Source organism: Pelodiscus sinensis, chromosome 1 (assembly GCF_049634645.1).
Source record: "Pelodiscus sinensis isolate JC-2024 chromosome 1, ASM4963464v1, whole genome shotgun sequence".
Lineage (NCBI taxonomy): Eukaryota > Metazoa > Chordata > Testudines > Trionychidae > Pelodiscus > Pelodiscus sinensis.
Genome location: NC_134711.1, coordinates 233,870,039 through 233,892,166, shown reverse-complemented (window position 1 = coordinate 233,892,166; position 22,128 = coordinate 233,870,039). Strand labels below are relative to the sequence as shown.

The 22,128-nt window shown below is 42.2% G+C and overlaps 1 protein-coding gene across 3 annotated transcripts in view; it reads right to left on the bottom strand.

Annotated features, from left to right (window-relative positions):
- Positions 1-2,195: 2,195 nt before the first annotated feature.
- The window catches only part of ECRG4 (ECRG4 augurin precursor), a 32,312-nt gene continuing 12,379 nt past the window's right edge, over positions 2,196-22,128 (bottom strand). For all 3 annotated transcript variants that reach the window (XM_075917735.1, XM_075917754.1, XM_006114567.4), the window contains exons 2-5: positions 12,088-12,212; positions 9,950-9,997; positions 3,919-4,076; positions 2,196-2,859 (exon numbers count right to left, since the gene is read on the bottom strand). In XM_075917735.1, the coding sequence (XP_075773850.1) occupies positions 2,698-2,859; positions 3,919-4,076; positions 9,950-9,997; positions 12,088-12,163 (444 nt within the window). In that variant the 5' untranslated portion in view covers positions 12,164-12,212 and the 3' untranslated portion in view covers positions 2,196-2,697. The remainder of the gene's footprint in view (positions 2,860-3,918; positions 4,077-9,949; positions 9,998-12,087; positions 12,213-22,128) is intronic.

The following is a 22,128-nucleotide window of genomic DNA, read 5'->3' as shown; positions in this document are numbered from 1 at the left end:
GAGAAGTGATTATGCCCCTTTATTTGGCTCTGGTGAGGCCACATCTGGAATATTGTGTTTAGTTCTGGGCCTCCCACTGTAGAAAGGATGTGGATGCAATGGAGAGGGTCCAGTGGAGGGCGATCAAAATGATTAGGGGGCTGGCACACATGACCTATGAGCAGGGGTGGCCCGTGAGCCTAGGCGAGCTAGGCAGCTGCCTAGGGCACCGCTGGCCCAGGCGCCTGATGATGACGTCACGGCCATTGATGGCCGTGCAGGCAGGGGCGCCGATTGCACCACCCCGCCTAGGGCGCCAGCTGCTGCAGCCGGCCTCAGGCCGCTCCTGCCTAAGAGGAGAGACTGAGGGATTTGGGTCGGTTGATTTAGTTGGGATTGGTCCTGCCTTGGGCAGGGGGCTCGACTTGATGACCTCCTGAGGTCTCTTCCGGCTCTATGATTCTATGATACACAGAGCCAAATGTGGGAAAAACCTCCTCTTTCAGAAGATCCATTGTTCCTCATAAAATGAGGAATACAGGGATTCCGAAAGAATGAGCCCACTTTTTCAGAAACTGTTCCAAAAAAGCAGACGCATTCCCTGGATGTGGCGAAGTTATTCCAGGATAAACTCTGAAGTCTAGACATACCCCAAGGCTTTAACAGGGTTCAAAAGAGAACGAGATAAATTCATGGAGGTTAGGTCCATCAATACTTATTAGTCAGGACGGGTAGGAATGGTGCCCCTAGCCTCTGTTTGTCAAGGACTGGTAATGGATGACAGGAGAGGGATCACGTGATGATTTCCTTCCTGTTCTGGTCACTCCCTCTGGGGCATCTGACATTGGCCACTGTTGGATGACAGGACACTGGGCTAGATGGACCTTTGTTCTGAGCCAATATGGCCGTTCTTCTGTTCTTATAATATATCTTAGTAAGATGGTTGATACAGCCTTACTTCACCTTCTCATAAGAAAACTAGTGAAAAATAGCGTACATGGATCGAGCAGGTAATGAGTGCACAACTGGTTGGAAATATGCCATTAGCCTTCTTGGCTACAAGGGCACACTGTTGACTCATATCCAGCGTCTCATCTACATACCGCATACACACAAAGCATACATATCAATAGATCACAGTCAAGCTGGCAGGAATTTGTCCTTGGTTGGGTTCTATTCAATATCTTCATAAACGATTGAGATAATAGCACAGAAAATACACATATAACATTTGCAAACGATACCAAAATGGGAGGAATGTTTGGCATCAATTGTTGGGATACCATCACAGATCCACTGAATGCAGTCACTAGTAACTGGGATCTTGGCATGATGAGTTGTTGCCTGCCTATAGACCCTACTCACTAATGCACTGTCTGGGTTGCTGCACTGTTCTACATCAGGCTACATCTGCTGTCTGTGTGAAGGTAAGTGATAGATAAGGCTTAGGAGACATGATGGCTGCCATACAGACATTATAGCTATGTACGGTGTTGGAAAGTCTTATTTCCTTCAAGCCCCAGCGTGCCCCAAGTTCCAGACTGGATTTATGGAACATATTGTCCCGTTTATCATCCTGACCCCTCCCCTCACTGTCAGTATCCTGAAGCCACACAATTTTTCCTCTGACTTCTCTATCTACATCAAGCTCTTGTCCTTTAGACTCATACAGAAACGCCTCATGCCTTTGACAAAGTCCTCTTGCATTCATTTAAACTCTAATAAAGGCTTTCTACGGGGGAAAAAAGAAAAAGCTGGATCTGCACTACAAAACCTCACTGAGCTATGGTGAGTCCTGCATGTTTTTCTTCATTAATCTGCTGCCATCTTCATGCAGATACATATTTTTTATCACAACTTTTAACAGCACAATTTGATCATACCCAGGCTGCATTTCCCATGGTCATTGTCTTGGACACTTTAAAAACAAAACATTAATGTCCAGTGCTATTTCATCACTAATAATTTCATTGGACAACATGTTATGCTTGATTATATAGTGATGGAGAAACCCTTTAACCATCTATTGTTTGTCCACTCATACAACTTACAACTAGCCCCTTGGGTAATTTTGTGCCCAGGTTGAACTTTCCCAGACAAGTTGTAAAGGACACAGTATGACCTATGAAAGCACTATAATATTGAATATGTATTGTCCACAAGAGGTTGTGTATAGTATGTGCTGAACATAGAAATGTATAGAGAGGACCCCATAAAATGTTTAAATCTGAGGAAACGTTTCTTTCCTTCCCCCCTCAGAAGCGTGGGATTTATTTACAGTGCTGATACAGACCTAAATAACTGAGCACACCAAAATGCATTGTTTTATAAAATACACTAAAATTGGGTGAGATCATGGAATCAGTTTTTATAAATGAGTAAAAAGTCCTTGAAAGTATAATCCTTAATAATGGGGTGCTTTGAAATGGAGTCAGCTAGTGTAAACTGTCTATTCACGAAATGGAAAAATGCTTATTTTACCAAAAGACTTTAATTCTAACACGTCTACATAATGCACAATTAAGCAATTATAGAAACCCCATTCCAAATACATTTCTGTGCTAAACAGTTCATTTCTTCTCTTGGTGTATATAACAAAAGACTACTATAAAAAAAGAGGAGGGGGGTGGAAAGACAGAGGATGTGAGCAAGTGAGGCTAGGACTCAGTTCAATTCGATATAGACGTACAAATCTGAGTTACAGAAGCATAAATGATGTTAATAATCATCGTAGTTTACACTTGCTCCATGCCTGAAGGTGTGTGGGTTTCGGGGCCCAATGGCTGCATCTTCATCATAATGGTGCTGATAATAGCCTCCGTAATATTCATTGCCACCACGTCCCAGGTTTGTCCAGTACGAGATATCGTCCTCAAATTTCTGCAAACAAAAGATTAGAAAGAATCAACTTGTGTTCTAAAGCCACAATAATTTTGTAGAAAAGGAAAACTGTGTGTTGGGTTCTTCTGGTTTGTTTTAGGTATTATAAGTCTTTCCTTATTTGGAAAAAAAATATTTTTTCAAAATTAATGCACTAAATAGTCTACACAGTCATGGAAGTAATTCAGTCTCATCAAAAACATTCCAAGAAGCCAAGAATTTAACATTTACATCTTTAACCTTTACTACTTCTTTATGCTAGAGCTGGGACTGTGTGACTTTAAATATTTCTACTCTCCACTTTCAGAGATCTCTCACTCACAGCTTTGTGCAATATACATACGAACTGGAACGCTTAGTTTCCAGAGAAACAGGTAATTTGTAGGAATGTTGGAGTGGGACTGTCATTGGGCAGAAGGTTTGTCAAATGCCTTCAAGTATGCCTACACTTCTTTTTAAACTTTTTAATTAACTTTAGGCGCCTAACTTTCATTAAGTTGAACAGAAATTAGGTGTGTAAGTACCTTTAGTGCTCATGCTAATTAGAAATTTACAGCACTCATCAAAGCTGGATGTACCATGGTTACGTGATCTAAAAGCATCTCCCCATAACTACCAATGCACAAGGTACTCAAATTCCTTGCTTCTTCTGAGAAGAACTCTGATCGTGCCAAATTGTGAGTGGATCAAACACATAAAAGTAAGAGACTGAGGCCACCATGCTCATTTCAACATGTGTAACTTGGTTTGGTATATGTCTCTCACACTCTTCCATATAAATTAGATAACAATTTCATTAAATTGAAGCAATAGGATTCAAAATTTTGGAGCAAATTTTCTTAATATAATTTTGTATGAATAGAGTTTTAAAACATATGATCAAAAATAACTATTGGAGTTTGCATTCCGCTGTAAAAATTCTCTATTCTCTGTTTCAAAAGATGTGAGAGTGTCAAACTTGTGAAAAAGAAGTCACTTTTTTATTGATATGTATTCTTAGTATCACTAGATTTACACACACATTGAAGTCCCCATTACCACTGGAAAGATTCTACTCACAGCTTCATCAAATCCCAAGTAGAGGAACTGCTGATACCACTGCTGCACATCAGGTTGAGTCCTGTCCCACAGTTGGCGCTTCTGGCGTTTCAGGCTGCTTAAAAACTCCTTGGCCGTGTTTTCCTTTACTGACACCTCTGTTTTAACTGGTGCAAGAGCTGAAATGAAGTCCCCAAAAGAGGTGCCAATAACTTTTTAATCAACTCAAAATATATTACCATAAATATACCTTTAACATGAAGTTATCACCTTCTGTAACAACAGAGCATGCACTAGTAACAACAGAACAATAATAATAACAGACATACTCAATAGAATAGAAAAGATCAGTTTACTTCATTGTGGATTTGCCTGTGTCTCTCCCTCAGCCCATGCTGACTTTTGTATTAGCTCTGCTTGCCCAGAATCTATACTCTAAACAAGGAACAATGAAACCACTGCGTGCTATGAGCTGTGTCCACTCTGATGAGCAATGCTGAATGAGTGCTCTGGTGGTACAAGTGAGCAGGAGGAAAGCAAAATGTGTCCTTGAACCAAGCCTAAGGCTCTAGGATAAACACCAACAAGTCAAATTCATGGGTTTTTTTTCACTCTTAAATCAGTTGTGTGGTCATGTGAAAACAGTAGTTTGCATCTTTAATTAGATGATTTTAATAGACAGCATAGTCTGGTGCTTCCAAAACTGTGAGACATGACTACAAAGAATTCATGTGTGTCTGGCACATTTTTATCAGTATGAATATTCTTGTTTTTTTTACAATTAAGGGGAAAAAATCATGTACCTTATCTACGGCTCTACATCTGATCCTGCTGGGGCTGAAAGGCCCTCTGGGCCCTCGGCACCTGTAGGGAGCCTACAGCAGAGAGACATCCCGGTGGAGCAAACATTCAGCAGGATGTGTCTCAGGTGACAGCCCTGTGCTGGAGCAGCTGGCACAGAGAAGCTTCTTGTGCAGGCAGTACTAGAATCTAGAGGAAGGATTCTGAGGGAAAGCCACAGTTTATATAATGGACCAATTTTTACCAAGTGCTAAGTCTGTGAGTAGCTTGCATGCAGGTGAAAAAGATGATGGTTTTAATACAGTTAAACAGGACAGGAAGCCAAAACGATAATAGTGATGTTATGTTTGGATGTTCATGTTACCACAGAAAGTTCACGGCCACAATGTGTCATTTGTCTTCAATGTGTTAGTACATGAAGTCTGAGGAAACTACAGAGACATATGGAAACCACGCAGCCAAACTTCATAAATAAGAGCTGTGACTTCCCTTTGGATACAGGAAGAATTAAAGCGGCCAAAAAAAAAAAAAAGCAACTGGTCTTTAAAAAGCCTTAGCAGCAGTTTATGTTGAGGCCATACGAAGTGCAAAATGCAAACAAGCATTGGTAAGAGACTTCTACTTCCAGCAGCAATAGCCAGAACAGGATTATGCCTGAGGAATACAGAGCCATGGCACTGAAAACCATTCCTGTACTACATAATACTGTCCACTTATGCCTTGATCCCCTTGCGGAACATGCCCAAGACCAGTTCATAGAACTGGAAAGAACCTTGAGAGATTAAGTCCAGTCCCCTGCACTCATGGAAAAACCAAGCACCATCTAGATCATCCCCAATAGATGTCTGTCTAACCTACTCTTCAATATCCCCACTCACAGAGATTCCATAACCCCCTAGACAACTTGTTCCAGTGTTTCACCACCCTGGCAGGAAATTTTTCCCATTGTCCAGCCAAAACCTCCCTTGCTGCAATTTAAGCTGGGGGTAGAAAGTGGAGAGTGACGTTCGATGGTTCAGTCATGGAGGAGGCTTGAAGAGGCTTAGCGTCTGCAGCATCTTATGGGTGTCATCCTGCCTCTCTATATGGTACAGCCCTGCTTCGTCCCTCTCCAGCACTCCCACTCCTCCAGCCATTACCTTTGGCTCCTAATGTTGGCCCACTGCACTTCATTTGCACACTAGGCCCAGCAGTGAAAGTAACTTAAAATTTCTTACAGATACTGTCCTATTTTAGCCTGGGTCCCTGCCAGCTCTGTAAATAGCTCCCTGCTGGCTTTCGCTGCATCCCAGCCAGTTCTTGCCAGAGCTGCACACCGGTGCACACCCGCTTACTTTCACCTCTGACTAGGTCCCTACTTTTAAATTTGCTTGACAGAGGCAGAGTGGCCTTTCAGGAAGGAGACCCAGAAGGGCAAAATCAGTGTATTCACCTTTACAAGGAGAGGAGACAAAGGGGGAAAACAAGTCTCCCACGCAGATTTAACCTGCTCCTTTTCTGCTCTACATTTGCTGTTCCTTGGGGGAAATCTCAGTATCTAGAAGGCATATAAATTGTGACTGCTCTGGACATGTGGAACCTGTGTGTGGGTTTTGGGGTTTTTGCTCTTGGTTAGCTATCTATTATGGAGATGTTCCCTTCTCACTTCAGTGTGATGGATGTAATCCATATGCTGTACCAACAACAGCATGTACATCGGTTCCAGAGCTGACAGGCATGCATAGGCACAACAGAACCAATCTGTGTAGTATTTTTTGACATGGTTCGTAGCGGCGTGCCTGTACACAGTGTGAGACAATTGTTTTTTTCCATACTCCTTAGCTTTCATTGGAAATATGTTTTTAAAATGTTTCTGGTGAGAATAGAGAAACAAGGCGAGGAAGGCAATATCTTTTACTGGCCCATATTAGCATTTCACCGGTAGCAACTGCATGGGCCGTGGGTGAAGCTGCTGCTTGGGGAGGTGAGCTCTCTAGTCTTTGGCCCTGCTCATACTCCACCCCTGCTCCACTCAGGCCCCATCCCCTCTCCACTGCTCCTTCTTCTTTTGCTTACCCATTCCAGCCAAAATCCTGAACCCAAATGTAGCAAATGACATTGAGAAAAAAACCCACCACTCTTCTAAAACTTGTTTCTAAAGAAAATGGAGCATTTCTTCCACTGCATGCCAGATTGTGAAGACTGGACATGAGATACTTAATTAAAATTTGGGAATAAAAAATATCAGTCACCAATTATTTTAATATACCCTGAAGTTTGTCAAAAATGTATTTGCAAAAACTTTGTAGTAAGGGCAAGTTAGCTGTTCTGCTGAATACAACACTACATCTTATGGCATACATGATGCAGCCCTTCTCTGTTTTACATTTTATCCATCAGCATTTCTAAGTTGATTTTATATTTTAAATATAATCTTAAACCTTCATAAAGTAATCATTCCAGATTATTACAAATTTAAATTAACTGAAACAGAGACATTTTAAATTAATCGGTCAGAGTGGCTTAGTGTGTTCATAATAAAGTTCATTGCTTTTAGAAAAAAAGAATACTATTGTGTGATTTTCATAACAAGACATATTAGACTATTATACTACACTGCAGCTATTTTTGGGGAAAAGATACACAAATTGCAAACTGCAATTTGTGTTCCTTTTTCGGATTCTTTTTTCGGAAGAGGCTTCTCTGATATTTGGCCTGTCAACATGGGGCCAAATGTGGGAAAACCCTCCTCTTTCAGAAGAGCCCTTATTCCTCATAAAATGAGGAATACAGGGCTTCTGAAAGAGCGCGCCCGCTTTTTTGGAAACTGATCTGAAAAAGAGAACATGAACTCTGGACATGGCAGAGATTTTCCAGGATACCTCCAGTATCCCAAAAAAACTCTGTAGTATAGACATAGCCTTAATGAAATTTCACTATATGTTTATGTTAAAAATGTTTCCAAAGAGTTTAGGCATAACAACCTTACTACTAGGCTGTGTCTACACTGGGCCACTTATTCCGGAAAATCAGCCGCTTTTCCGGAATAAACTGGGAGCTGTCTACACTGGCCCTTGAATTTCCAGAAAAGCAACGATGCTCTACTGTACAAAATCAGCCGCTATTCTGGAAAAACTATTCTGCTCCCACTCGGGCATAAGTCCTTATTCCGGAACACTGTTCCGGAAAAGGGCCAGTGTAGACAGCCCAGTAGTCTTTTCCGGAAAAGCGCGTCTACATTGGCTACAGACGCTTTTCCGGAAAAGGGGCTTTTCCGGAAAAGCAGCCTGCCAATGTACACGCTCCTTTTCCGGAAAAACTGAAAACGGAATAGTATTCCGTTTTAAGCATTTCCTGAAATTCATGCCAGTGTAGAGACAGCCCTAAGGTTTTGATTTAGGTGGAGGGTTCTCTTAAAACTAGCTCATCAAATAGTCAGAGCTAAAAGGAAACGTATTTGTCCAGATAGATAGCAGGACAGATCCATTTGTACAGATATCTGGCAGAAAAGGAATGTTGTCCCTTTATAGGCTCTCTTCAACAAGGGACATGAACGGAAAGTAGGGATGGATACAAAAGACAGGAAGACTCAGGAAGCAAACTATTGCACTATAGTAATCACAATTAAAATGTGTATTTTAGATAAGACTTTATTTTAAAAACTGCATGTCTGAAGAAACAAGCATTCAAGCCTAAAGCTGAATACTGAGCTTGTGCACCTAAATATCTATGCAAGGATTCTTTTAGAGATGTGATTTTAAAATCTTCAGCAACAAACTAGTAAAATATGTAAAGCAATTTTTAAACTAAGGTCCTGTAGACATAGTAATGCACAACTGCTTTTGTCAGTAAATCCAAGTTTGGTACATGACTGTTAAATGGCTTCATTACTATGTAATGGGTCTTTCACAGGTTCAATGTTATGCTAATAGTTCTGGCAAGCTGGACGGTTATTCCCTTCTAAGATAACAGATCCACTTTGGGGGAAGAGTCTCCAGTCTGCAACCTGCAACAGCCTGCTGTGGGCGCCTTCAGCAGCAGTTCCCAACCTTTTCCAGATGGGGACCCATTTTGACAAATCAGGAAGACTTGATGACCCAAGCCAATTAAAAAAAGGTGGGGAGGGGGGCGGGAGGAGAGAGGGCAGTGCAGTAACTAGCTAATTTTGCTCCTGAGGCAGGAATATAAAATTGTGCCCCTTCCTGTTTAAATATTCATAGTAGTTATTTCATAGAAAAACTGAAAATACATGAATAATAAAATAATAACAACACATTTATTTGAGTTGTGGTGGGGGAAAGATACTCATCCCCAAACCGCTCCTCCTCCCCCCTGGCTTAAACCCCACACTCAGAGGCTGTAGGAGCTGGAGGAGTCACACTCAGGATCTGGGGGGGGGGGCAGGGAGTCACACACTCAGGGGTTGGGGGGGGCAGGGAGTTCCTGCTTGTTGTGCAGGGTGGGGGAGACAGATGCAGGGGGGCACTTTCCCCCTCCCCTGTATCCCATATTCACAGAGTGAGGAGGGTGGGGCCTCAAAGGGGTGGAGCAGGGGTATTTGGGTTTGAGGTAGATCCTGGTCTGACATAAATTCAAAAAGTGATCTCAGGCTTAAAAAGGTTGGAGACCACTACCCTAGTCCAAGACCAGAACCTGTGCCCCAACCCTCTGCCCCTGCCTGATGAAAGAGAGGGAGAATGGTTGGAGTGAGCAGAGGCAGGGCCTCAGAGAAGGGGCACAAAGGAGGTGGGGCAGGGTATTTGGGTTTGAGGTACATCCTGGATTGCATTTAAATTCAAAAAGTGATCTCGTGCTTAAAAAGGTTGGAGACCTTGCCTTACTCTGCTCTGAGTCACTGAAATGGTATTCAATTCAATTGTTGGTTTAACTGCCTGAAGGTTGTTAAACCAATAAAGTTGAGTACCACTTCCGGTGAATGGCTCCTTAAGAACAAGCCAGCTGTGGAGCTGACCAGTGGGGACTTTTTCAAATGTGTGAATGGCTCCTTAAGAGCACCACCTGGGGAGACACTTGGCGCCCCTTTTGAAATGTAATGGTGACCCATATATGGGTCCAAACCCATAGGGTTGGGAAACCCTGGCCTTCAGGAAGGGTGTAAAGAGGGATAGGAAGGGCAGGAAGGGTAGTGCACTAAGACTCAGGGAAGGCATTGCCTCCCCTTGCCTCGTTTACCTGCTGCCAATGAGCAACTGTATTTGCATCTGTTTAAAAATCTGAGAGAACAATTTGCAGTTTGTTTGGGAGGTTTTACCTTCATGTTTTTGAAGCATCAGCTTCAGCTTATTCCCTCTTGAACCATCTAGATGAATGAAAATAAAGATTAAATACATTCTTTAACCATGCACCTTGGACAGCAGGAAGTAAGAGTAACTTGAAAAAAGTACAAAAGGCATAACTCCTGACTATATTGGGATAACAAAACAAGGCCGCATTAGTAGCTGTCCTAACTCTAGGTCTGACACTTAGGTATAATATATGCTATGAGAAGGCATTCATGAGTCTAACATCCTTTCACTACAGAATTTGACAGTAAAACCTGATGTGTACTTATCTTGTGCAACTGCTCTATTTTTTTTTAGCAGATCAAAACTTCTTCCTGGTGTCAGTGACAGGATATAATGTCCATGTTGGTGTGATAAGCATGAGAAATGCTGTCACAAAATAAAAAGTACATTAGCAAGCAGAGCTGCTACAATTTTCCTCTCGGCAAGTCTTCAAAATCTTTTAAAACTGTGTTTTTGCTAAAACAATTTCTCCATAGGAAAACTGTTTGCCTCTTAGTCAACAATATCAGGTGCATTCACACACCAGTTTATCTGAATACGCTGCCTTTTCATACCCAGTAGCCTTCACCACTATTTTATAGCATGCCCATAATGGCATAATTCTTCTGAATCACCTTCTCTGTTTAAAAGCAAAATGGAAACAGGCTGCAGTTTTTAATTTATGAAAATTCATTTGTAATATTGGAAAATATTAGTCCACACACTTAATGGGTCATTTTTCCAAGAATTTTTGTAAGATAAATTATATCTTGTGGACTTGATCCAGCTGTCCCCACTTAGTCAGAATTCCCATTGACTGCTATGGACTGGTAAAGTACTGCAGAACTAGCCCTTATATTTATGAGAATTGTCGTCCTGGAGCTGCTAGGCAATATGTAAATATGACAGCAAAATCCATTTACTTGTCTATTTTTCTTCACATTTTAACTAAGACTTTTGAACTTTTTGTAATCCAGTGGCAATTCAGTCCAGCAAAACGCACAAAGCTTTTGCATTGTTAATTTTTTCATTACCTAGCCTGGAAGGACAAAAAGAACATTAAGCAAGCGTATGGGGTTGAGGAATTTTATACGTTGCTGTTACCACATCTAATTCTCAGCTTGCATAACTGGAATGCACAGCTCCCTTAATTTTAATTAAGATGACAAGGGGGAGGGGGAAAAATCTCTGCACAGAACCAGTCTTGATCCTTGGATCTTTAGACTCCTTTAGCTCAGCTACAACTTTGCTAACATTAATAATGTTCTTGTCACCTCCCAGAGCCAACTGAACACAAGGACAATTTTTATAGAACACAAAAGGCTTAGAGAAAATCGCTATGCCAATGAATATGTGTGGGTGGAACCAGATTTATTTTTTAACGATAAAGAGAAAAAAATTACCCTTCCCTTATTATTCTCCTTTTTGTTTCAGTTACAGCAGCGCTCTTCTAGATTTCATTGTTTTGTTTTTTTAATGCTGAATATTGCAAAATGACATGGGCAGAGAGGCTAGGAGTTTTTCACCTTCTTCTGCAGCATGGGGCATGGGTCATTTGCAAGTTTAAACTAGAGTACATGTTAGATTCTCTGGAACTATATGTCTTTAAACCACAGTATGAGGACTTCAATAACCCAGCCTGAGGTTAGGGGTCTATTACAGGACGGGGTGGGTGAGGTTCTGAAGCCTGTGATGTACAGCAGGTCATGCAAGATGATCAAAATGGTCCCTTCTGGTCTTAAAAGTCTATGAGTCTATAATGTGTGTGGTGTTATCCATAAAAACCCTTCACTTCCAAGTGGGCCCTAAGCAGCTGCAATGAGACTGTTCACACTGTTCTTTCCCACTGAGGTAAATGAGATGGAGGCTTTGACCCAAAGACTGAGGTCAGGATCCAGAGCAGGCCCGAGTGTCACCCTGCTGTACAAAAAGGGAACCCTTTATCCCCAGAATGGGTCTTTAATTATAGGAGAATTCAAAGGCAGGGATAACTGGGTCACTCTCTAGCCCCCTTCCCCACTGAGCACTTCTCTGGGCACATCACCCACTGCAGTGGTGTCTGGGGATCACCCATCTCCCTCTCCCCTGGGTGTTGCTCGCTGCACCAGGTGCACTGCTTACTCACCGGGAGCCAGGCAGACGAGCAGAAGCAGTGTTAGGGCAGCCAGGGGCAGCACCCCCCGGCAGGCTGACAGCAGCATGGTGGCAGGTGACAGCTGGAGAGAGGTAGGTGAAGTGCAGCTCTTCCACCTGCAGGGAACAGACAAGGGCAGCTCAGGAGAAAGCATGGCATAGAACCCGCTGGGCAGGGCTGGACCTGCCGACAGGATGTATCCCCTGGCAGTGATCCAGTCAGTGCATCTCCTTGTGCTCAGCTCCCCCGCTGGGACATGAGCCATGGGGCACCGCTGGCAACAGTACGAGGGTCACCGATCAGCTGCACCCCACGTATTGCACCCCGGGGCCAAAGGAGCTGTGGATTCCTACAGAGCCCTGTAGGGTGCAGCCCCCTACACATTATGCATGTGCAGAGGCAGAGTGCTGCAAAACCAGCTGTAACACATCTTAAGCTTTAGTCATTGCAATTGGTAATATACGAAAAAGAAACTCTGCCATGTTCAATTGGGATGTGCGCTAGAGAGCTACTCATCTGCCTGAGACCCTAACGCATGGAGGCTGTAGCTGAGCACATACTCTCATAGGTATGCAAAAGCATTAACTTTAAAAGTGGACCATAGTGTCCAGCGAAACCCGGTGATGAGGCAGCCAGGGGACATTCTGAACATAAAGCGCTCTCAGCTGTGCCTGTAGCTGTCTCCATCGCTTCATGTGACTCGGCCAACGTTCCAGGCTTCAGAGCAACACACACAGAAAGGTGACAATCCTGGGATCTAATCAAATATCTGGGTTCTCTAAAGCATCTATCGCTGTAGAATCTAAATATCGTGATTTAATTGTTTGTAAAGAGATTTGCGCATTGCTGTAGATATTTCTATGTAACTGTAAACGAATTCAAAAGAGCCTCCCACATAGCAGATCTGTTTAAATAGCCATGTTTATAAAAAGGATGCATACCGGGTGTTAGGACACTTCAAAAAGGCTAAATGATTTCAGATTTGTTCCTTTAACAACTACCTATGGGTGCATCTGCACTGCAGGGCTTAACTCAAAATAATTGAGCTACGTCAACTGCATAGCTTATTTCAAAATTGGGAGCATCTACATGGCACTTATTGTGAAATAGAGCACTCTTCCTCTGACTTCCTTTACTCCTCCTACAATGAGGGTTACAGGAGTTGGACTAAGAAGACCTCCAGCTTGACAGTATTTTCACACTGTTTCGAAATAACTACCTGCTATATAGATGTGGACTAAGTTATTTTGAAATAATGCTAGTCATTTTGAAATAGCGTTGCAGTGTAGACATACCCTATATGAATAAAGTTACTCACAGTGTGTCTACGCTGCACCGTTATTTCGAGATAACTAGCGTTATTTTGAAATAACAATGTGAGCGTCTACACAGCCATTCCGTGATTTCCAGATTATTTGCTTATTCCAAAATAGCTATTTTGAAATAAGGCGTGTGTAGACACTCCACTGCTGCTATTTCGAAACAGCCCCTCACCAGGGCCATTCTAAGCTAATCCTCCCCAGTGCCTCCTGGCGCTCTAAATCGAGATAACACATCTACTTTAGGGAACCTTGCCTTGGACAAGTTTTCAGGCTTCCCTGCAGTGTAGACGTGCTATTTAGAAATAAACTATTTTGGAATAAATATTCCAGAATAGCTTATTTTAAAATAGCCATGCAGCTTAGATGTACCCTCAGTGAGGAATACCATTGAAAATTAGTTCCTTAGATTACAAATTCCTCAAAATAGGGAGTTTGTCACCTTTATATATATACGAAGTGTTATGAGCTCCATTAGAATTAAGTCATTATGCATTTTAAATTTTGAAATCTTAATTCCAAAAGCAGAAAAGTGTAAGCAGTTTGAAATGTGTACTACTACCTGCTGGTCCAAATCACATCTGATATTTCTTTGCAATTATTATAATGTAAAGCAAGCATGCAGTCTGCACAAAAATGCCAGCACACAATGGAGAGATGACTAGATAATAACGTCTGGAAGAAAATACTAAAGTCTGAGTAGGAAATTACAATGTCCAATATATATAGAATCAAAAACAAGGTGAAGAAATGTTGTTATGAGCAAACAATACTTTCCGTTTATATTAGGATCATATCTGAAATCAGACAAAAATGAAGTTAGCTATATTACAGCCATTACTGGATGTACAATTATGCTTTCAGTATTGAATATTTTCTGGACACATTGTAGCTTTTTTTAAATGTCACAAATATGCTAAGATATCTCAGTATTGTTTGTCAGCAGTTCATACAGAATTAGAGATCATGTTACACAAGAAATAGTCATTTAAAAATTGACCCTGTTATAATGTTTCTGTCATTTTTCTACATGAAAAGCCAGATTCTATTTTGATGTAAAATCAGATGGAACCAAATGGTTTTACACCAGATGATCTCTGGCTCTTAGCCCTTTGTTATTTTAAAGGGAACATCGTTACAGTCTGGCATGGAATGCTCTCTGGATCCTAAGTAACTGACATCATCTGATTACTGAGAAAAAAATGATATTAGTCAATGGTCCAAATTAATTCCTGAGGTAATTGCATTGCTCTCAGCAGACTTCCCCAGGCTTAATTTCTCCTTCTGGACCTGAGCCAAAGCTCACCGAAGTCAGTGGATTTTGGATCAGGACCTGCGTGGATCTAAATCCACTTTCTATGCAGGTCCTGGGGCCTGGTCTACACTAGGGCCTAAGTCTGAAATTAGCCCCCCAAGATTGATTTTCTAAGTGTCGCATCCATATTAGTCAAGCCATTATTCCAGAATAAGGGGCCGCAGAATTCAAATTCTGTAGTCCTGCTTTTCAGGAGGAATAACACTATTCCTGAACGTGTAAGTCCGAAATAATGTTAGTGTAGACACTCCGGACTAATTCAAACTAATTGGCCTCCGGGAGGCCTCTCACAGCTCCCCAGAGTGCTTCATGAGTGGCTCTGAGTCCAAGGCAGGCCCTGTTAACATGGACGCGCTACCTCGGACTACATTCAATTCTCCCCATAGTGAGGACATGGAACTTCAAATGTGTAAAACTGGATGCCCAAAGTTCCACTTAGTAAATTTGAAATAATCACCTAGTGGAAACATGGCTAGGGTGACATATCACCTACAGATGGTGGATGGTTTTGGGTCTGATCTAAAGTCTATTGACATTATCAATTGACAAATCGCTGCCTAGATTTTCTAATGGACAGTCTTCCAGTTGACTTCACTGGTGTTTGGATGAGGCCCATTGCTCAAAGTGGAGTATTGGAAGGCAACTAATAGTGAAGGCTATGAATCTGTCTCAGAGATCAGGAATTCCATGAATTTACAAGACCTCAGTGACTGCATGAAAATGTGAATAAGGCAGTCCTGGGCAGCAGGGCTCAAGCTTTTGAGCCTCTAATAAAGTACTCCAGCAGGATAGCTGAAGGAGCTCTGGTTCTGGCTTCATCCCGTCCAGTTGGGCTCTGGCTGTGGTAGCACTATAGCTATGATTTATATTTATTGCCTGCATCTTGTCCATGATTTTTAATAAAAATACTTTTGTTAAAATCGTAGTCTTTATACGAGATAATAATGTTTCCTGTCTATTCTCCACCCCTGACCCCGCACACACACCCTGGAATCTTTTGTGTACCACAGTATTCTCTACAAGTTATAGACCAAACACCTTAGTACTTCTATTAGCAGTTTGGAGCTCCATTTTACATTTTCTTTTTTATATTTTAAGTTTGTATTGTTTGCTAGCTGTTGACCAATGAAGCCTATTCAAGCACTTCTATTAAGCAAAACACTGTCTTAAGATCCAAAAGGGTTTCTAGGGAATGAAACTCTGCTACCCCCGTATTAGAAACTTCCTTTAAACAACTGAATTTTGTTGGTCTCCATATTTTACTGTGTTTTGAGGGTTTATACGTGCAGCCCAGTGCCATATGTGCCCACACTCATAACACACATGTCACAGTGCATATCAGAAAATACCAATACTTAGAATCAATGTGTGCACTAATTAATTTAATTGATTACATTCAATCAAGCTTGAATTCAAATGACTAGTTGCAGAGTATGGCAAAGAATACAGAGATGATACACAGAAAATACATTATGTTATGGAGACAAATGATGTAAGAATGAAAGTAACTCTTATTAACAAAACAATGGGTAGTCCTATGGCACCTTACAGACTCACAAATATATATATATACATATATATAATATCATGAGCTTTCATGGGCAAAACCCACTTCCTCAGACAAAAGCTCATGATACCATATATATAAATAAGGCTCTAAGGTGCTACAGGACTACCTGTTGTTGTTTTTTAAAGGTACAGACTAACATGGCTAACCCTTGAGACTTTCAAATATTAACAGTATTGGCTATGGGAAATTGGGACATTATATGTGATTCAGTAACTAATTTGTTAACAAGCTGCAGGCAGACAGGCATACACAGAGCTTGGCATGATGTTTGGTGTTGCTATGCCATATTTCCTTGGAAATCCAGGGGAATACGAATACGAAAGTTTCACCTGTGTACTAAATACATTATTATAGTTCAAGAGGCTGCCTGGAGCAAATGCTATTTCATTTAACTCAGAGAATTTACTGACTCAAGTTCAAGGTTATTGTGTAAAATCATTGCTCTTCAGGTGGAAAATATGGGATACGATGCTCAAGGTTAGATTTAGAACAATATTTTGCTGGGGGAGGTCACTTTTTTTAGGGAACAGATGTTTTTAAGATAAATAAAAAAAAGGAATTGAAAATATATTGCTGCATGCCCTTTCAAAAATGATGGTGAAAAAGGAGATGAGCAATATCCTTCTCTGAGCAATCGTTTACTCTCTGCTTTCCATGCCAATCTATTTTTTCAAGGGACTGACATATTGCCACCCCCTTGTCATGTGTCAATTGCAGCAGGAGGTAATTTCTCGGCTGAGCTGGTGCATACTGTATCATCAAGTCTCTAGTATGTGCTCGCATTGCTGTAAATCTTCAAATGAGTACCCCTCTTTATTGACAGCTCCATGGTGAGGATTTCCCCCGTTTTCTCTTCGCTAGTCCACACAGTATTTGAAAGACGGCACTGGGAGTTCTACTTGATACTGCAGTTCTTCCCAGCAGCTCATTGTCAGCAGCAATAGCAATGGCCATCGGCAGAGATGACTCTGGAGCATGTTTTAGTCCTAGAGGCAGTGGCTTTCATGTCTATGTATAGTACTATGGTTTTTGGTATTGGAGGGATCCTAAAACAACCAGTCAGAAGCCAGTTTTCTATGGTAGCTCACATATACAACGGGCTTGCTGAGAGAGTCTCCTGGATTTCTGCTTTGGCCAAGAGGTAGTACAGTAAAACTCCATTAGTCCGGCATCCAATGCTCCGGGACTCCTGATGGTTCGGCACCATCAGGAACCCAGAAGTGCTGGGGCAGCCGGACAGGCTTCCCCCATTCAGCTGCTGCTGAAACTGACCAGCAGCTGAATCGGGGAAGCCAGGAGCAGAGCAGCTGGGGTGCTGCCGGGTTGGTCTCGTAGCGCCACCCCTCGGGGCTGTGGGACCAACCCGGCAGAACCCCAGCTGCTCTGCCCCAGAGGTCCCTGATTCAGCCGCTGCTGAAACAGATCAGCGGCTGATTCCAGGAAGCCCGGGGCAGAGCAGCTGGGGTCTTGTCGGGTTGGTTCCGCAGCGCCGTCCTTTGTCGCTGCGGGACCAACCTGGCAGCACCCCAGCTGCTCTATTGCAGGCTTCCCCGATTCAGCTGCTGCTGAAACTGACCAGCAGCGGCTGAATCAGGAGCAGAGCTGGACTATTGTAAGGGGGGGCTATGAGGGGTCTGGGTGGCATCCCCTCCCACCCCACTCCAGACCCCTCATAGGCCCCCCCCCATCTGATAATCCGGCACCCCCTGGGTCCTAAAGGTGCCGGATTATCAGAAGTTTACTGTAGTTGGTTAATAGTTTTTAATCACTGACGCCTACTGACAAGCTAACAGAGCAGTACAGGAGACCCTTGTGATTCACAGAATCGCTATTCATTGTTCCACAGTTTCATGGGGGTTTCCTGTCCCAGAAAGGGTGTGTGTGGTGGGGGCCAGGAGGCCAAGGTGAGTTTCGGGCTGTCATAGGGAACTCGTTGCAGGGGCTGGGAGCCCTGGCCCCCAGAATTTGCGAATTTCGCCATTTGCGGTGGTGCCAGGGTTGCATCCAGCATGAAAGGTGAGGGGTTCCTGTAATGCTAAACTGCCATGCTGACAGGTGCTGATGGCTGCCATGAGGGGGAGTCTCTGATCCAAAGACACTTTCAGACTTAGTTCAAGTCAGCCGATGTGCAAGCTCTCTTTCAGCCACAGTGGAAAATGCAGTTCCTCCCCTTTCTGTAGAAAAAGACTTTTTGAAGGGACTCTCTAAGGCAAATGGCAGATCAGAGCTGGAACTCTTGGGCTGAGGAGTTTCTCTGATGGACAATAAAGGGGCTGCATGTGCTGCAGCCAGCAGAGCTGACAGCCTCCACAGGCTCCTGGGCAACATGGGGAGGAGGGGCACACTCCAGCAGCAATTTAAAGGGCCTGGGGGGCCAGAGCCCCGAGCCTCTTTGACTCTCCAGGCCCCAGGGAAATTGCCCCATTGGTCTCTCTTGTTCCCCCGCTCCTGTCAGCAGACCTGGGGATTCCTGAGCAAGGCAACTGTCTGAGGCTGCTTTGTAAATAAACAAGATAACACCAAGGTTATACCTGACACAGTTCAAGGGACAAGGCTATTTCAGCTGCATAACATATGTGAGCAACACTTCTCCTGCCACATAAAACTGTTACCTATTCTGTGACCTCAATAAACATGGCTGTTTAAGTGAATGGGACTAGACAAGTAAGAAATATCTGTCCCAAACAGCCTTGTATATGTATGTAGGCACCAAAAGATGCAGAGGTGCCCAGTGAGTTCTTCCAAAGTACCTTGGTACCCAAAGAGAGTTAGAAGCAGAGGCATTTTTGAAAATCCCACTAGACACTTCTATATATCTTTAGGCACCTAAGAATCTTTACAGATCTGGCCCTTGCTCCAATGCAATGCAGGGGTTCATACATTTTCAGCTGTCTGTTTGTAATGTTATATATAGCCGGTACAAAATAAATGCACCTGCTTTTGGGGTAGAACACTACTGCTATTAAACAGGGAATTATATATGTTCTATTGAGCTAAAATTGCAGAGATAACTTCTGTATTGCTAACCCCAAAACAATCAAAAATCATAACATTTGGCATAATAACGAGATCTAAAATGTTTGTATTATTTTATTTGCCTTTAGTTTTGGAGCCTTTAAAATTCATGATTTCATGCTTTTCTCCATGACTATGAGGGCTAGAAATATACCTTATTTTGAAAAACAGAAACTGAGAGCCTCATACAATCACATGACTCCTGAAATTAGGGGTTTAAGAAAAGCACTGAACATTATGTGATTTACGATAAAAATCACAATATTTGGCAATAATAATTTAGAAGACAAATTGGAATCTGGCCAGAATTCCAGGGGATAACACTTTTCTTCTTGTAAAAAAGCACCAGGGGATTTTTAATGACCTCATTTGATCAGGAACTTGGCAGCACAGTCAAGTGCCCCAATGCCATGCAATCATTGTTTTCTGCTAATAAGGGTTTTTACATAATATCCCAACTATATTGCCTCTGTAGCTAGTTTTAGGTTAAATGCCTTTGGCATTCAAAATTGCTTTCTGTAGGTAGTTCCAAGAAAACTGTAGGAGTCATGTTTTTCTTCCAAACCCAAGAAGCAAAAACATTTCAGTGATCAGTCAATTACTCCCAAAACATCCTGACTTTTATACTATTTGCCACTCTCCTGCTACACATATTTCCTTATAGATGCGGGACAACAAATCCCAAATGCAAAAACCTCACTCTTGGAGATAGTCTGTTTCTGTACAAACTGTGCATCACAGCCTGGTTGTTGCTAATCACTGACCATGAGGTTTGTTGACTTTATACCACAGTTCAGTTCACAACAGGCAGGATCAACAACATTTCTTCTATTAGTGTATTATTTTTCTGTCCATATTCATTGCTCATCACTGGGGCATGTCAGCTTTCTCAGCAATTTTCGCAGTGATTAGACAGTCATTAGAGAGGTTTTTCTGCTTTGCCACAGCTGATGATTTTTGCAACTTCTTTTGTCTGAGCTTGTCAGATACAAACTGAAGCTTATTCACCTATTTGTCCTCCTACTTTGTTCTGTTAATTCTTGGTACTTTGTCATCCTGTTTATGAAAGGAACTGTCTTGCTGTCATATTAAGCACAGTGGAAAGTATATTAGTGCAGCAACATTATCTGGCTACAACTGCTCCCTTTCATTAACTAGCACACCATAAGAGGATACAAATATATTCAACCTCTGAGCATTCCTTCTCTTCAGCTCCTAAATCAAATAAACCTCAAGCAAATATAGCAGGCTTGTGAGCCAAATGTAACAGGAGAGAAGATGGGATGGGGGAGAATGGAACAGCTTCTGTCTCTGTCTTTTCACCGCAAAACTATTGTTTCCAAAGCCTTATTCTTTTGTTGCCTTCTCTTAGGCATGCTCTAGTCAGGCTGCTTACACACAATTTCCTAAGTCCTTCTTTCTGAGTTACTTTTGTCTCTTATTTCAACACTTCCCACATTTTAAAGCTGTTTTATATATGTTACACAACCTTTCCCCACATTAAAAGAACATCATTACAATTGCAAGATTCCAATAGTTAGGAAATGCCAGAATTAAGGTTGCCTGTGCAACCTTAACCTTGTCCCTCCCATATGTATGCATGATGATCCAGTCTTTAATTACATGAGCGGATACTATTCTCCCCCCAGAACTTTTGCCTGAGTGAACAGGATAGATGGTGCTCATTAATGAGCATCTATTTAATGCTCTGTTTTCTCCTGATTCAGTGTATGGCTCAATGGCTTATTTGTGGTTCATACCTCACTCTTAAGATGTTATTATGAATTTCCACCTGGGCTTTTCTACAGGGGTAATTACAATAGTATCTGAGTGCTCCATAAACAATTATTTTATCTGCATAACACTCCTGGATGTTGAGAGGTCGGATTGGTCCCTTTTTTGCAGATGGGACATGGAGATACAGAAAAATTAAAGTAACAAGTGTGTGCTAATAAACATCCAGATCTGATTTTTCATAGTCTTTTCATTGTATAGCACATGATATGGTCAAAGTACAGCTCCCTCCTCCATGCTGCTGAGAATCAGTAGGGTGGGCATTGTGAGCAAAAGACAGACATAAATCCTGCACTGAATTCAAGTGCCTGGACCCATTACAGCTGCAGGAGCCCAGAGGTGCAAGCATAGGGAAAGTCTGCTCAGCCCTGGGTTAAAGGATGTTCTGTGTGGATGGATTCTTTGAAGATTTTACCTACAAAGCTCTCAGGCAGGGCTCGACAACCTTTCAGAAGCGTCATGCCAAGATTTAACTTATTCACTTCTATTTACAGATCTGTGCGCCAGGGGAAGAGGAGCCAGGGGCAGGCTGGGTATGATGATTGTATTTTCTGAACCAGCTGCAGCTAGGGAGAATAGTTTAATTTCAATTATTAAACAGATTAAGCATTTCAACTTTTTCAAGTTTGTTTATCAAAATTCATTTTAAATAAAGTAAAATATTAATTTATGTCCAACACAAAAGGTTTCAATGTTTTCTTTATTTATGGCAGGTGTGAGGAATCTTTTTTGGGTCGGGGAACACTGACCCACAGAAAAATCAGTTGGGGACCACACTAGTGAAAAGCAAAAATACTCCTCCAACCCCCCCCCCAACTCTCATGTGGCCCCCAACTGAGACACCTCACTCCTCTGGCACTCCAGCCTAAAGGGGTGAGGAAAAGGGACAGAAAGGACTGAGGTTCAGGGTTTTCCATAGGCCAGATTTACTTTTCTGGGGTGCTAGAGTTAGTGGATTTTATGGACCCCCCTTAGGCTCTGGAGTGGGACAAAAATGAGGGATCTGGTGTGTAAGACAG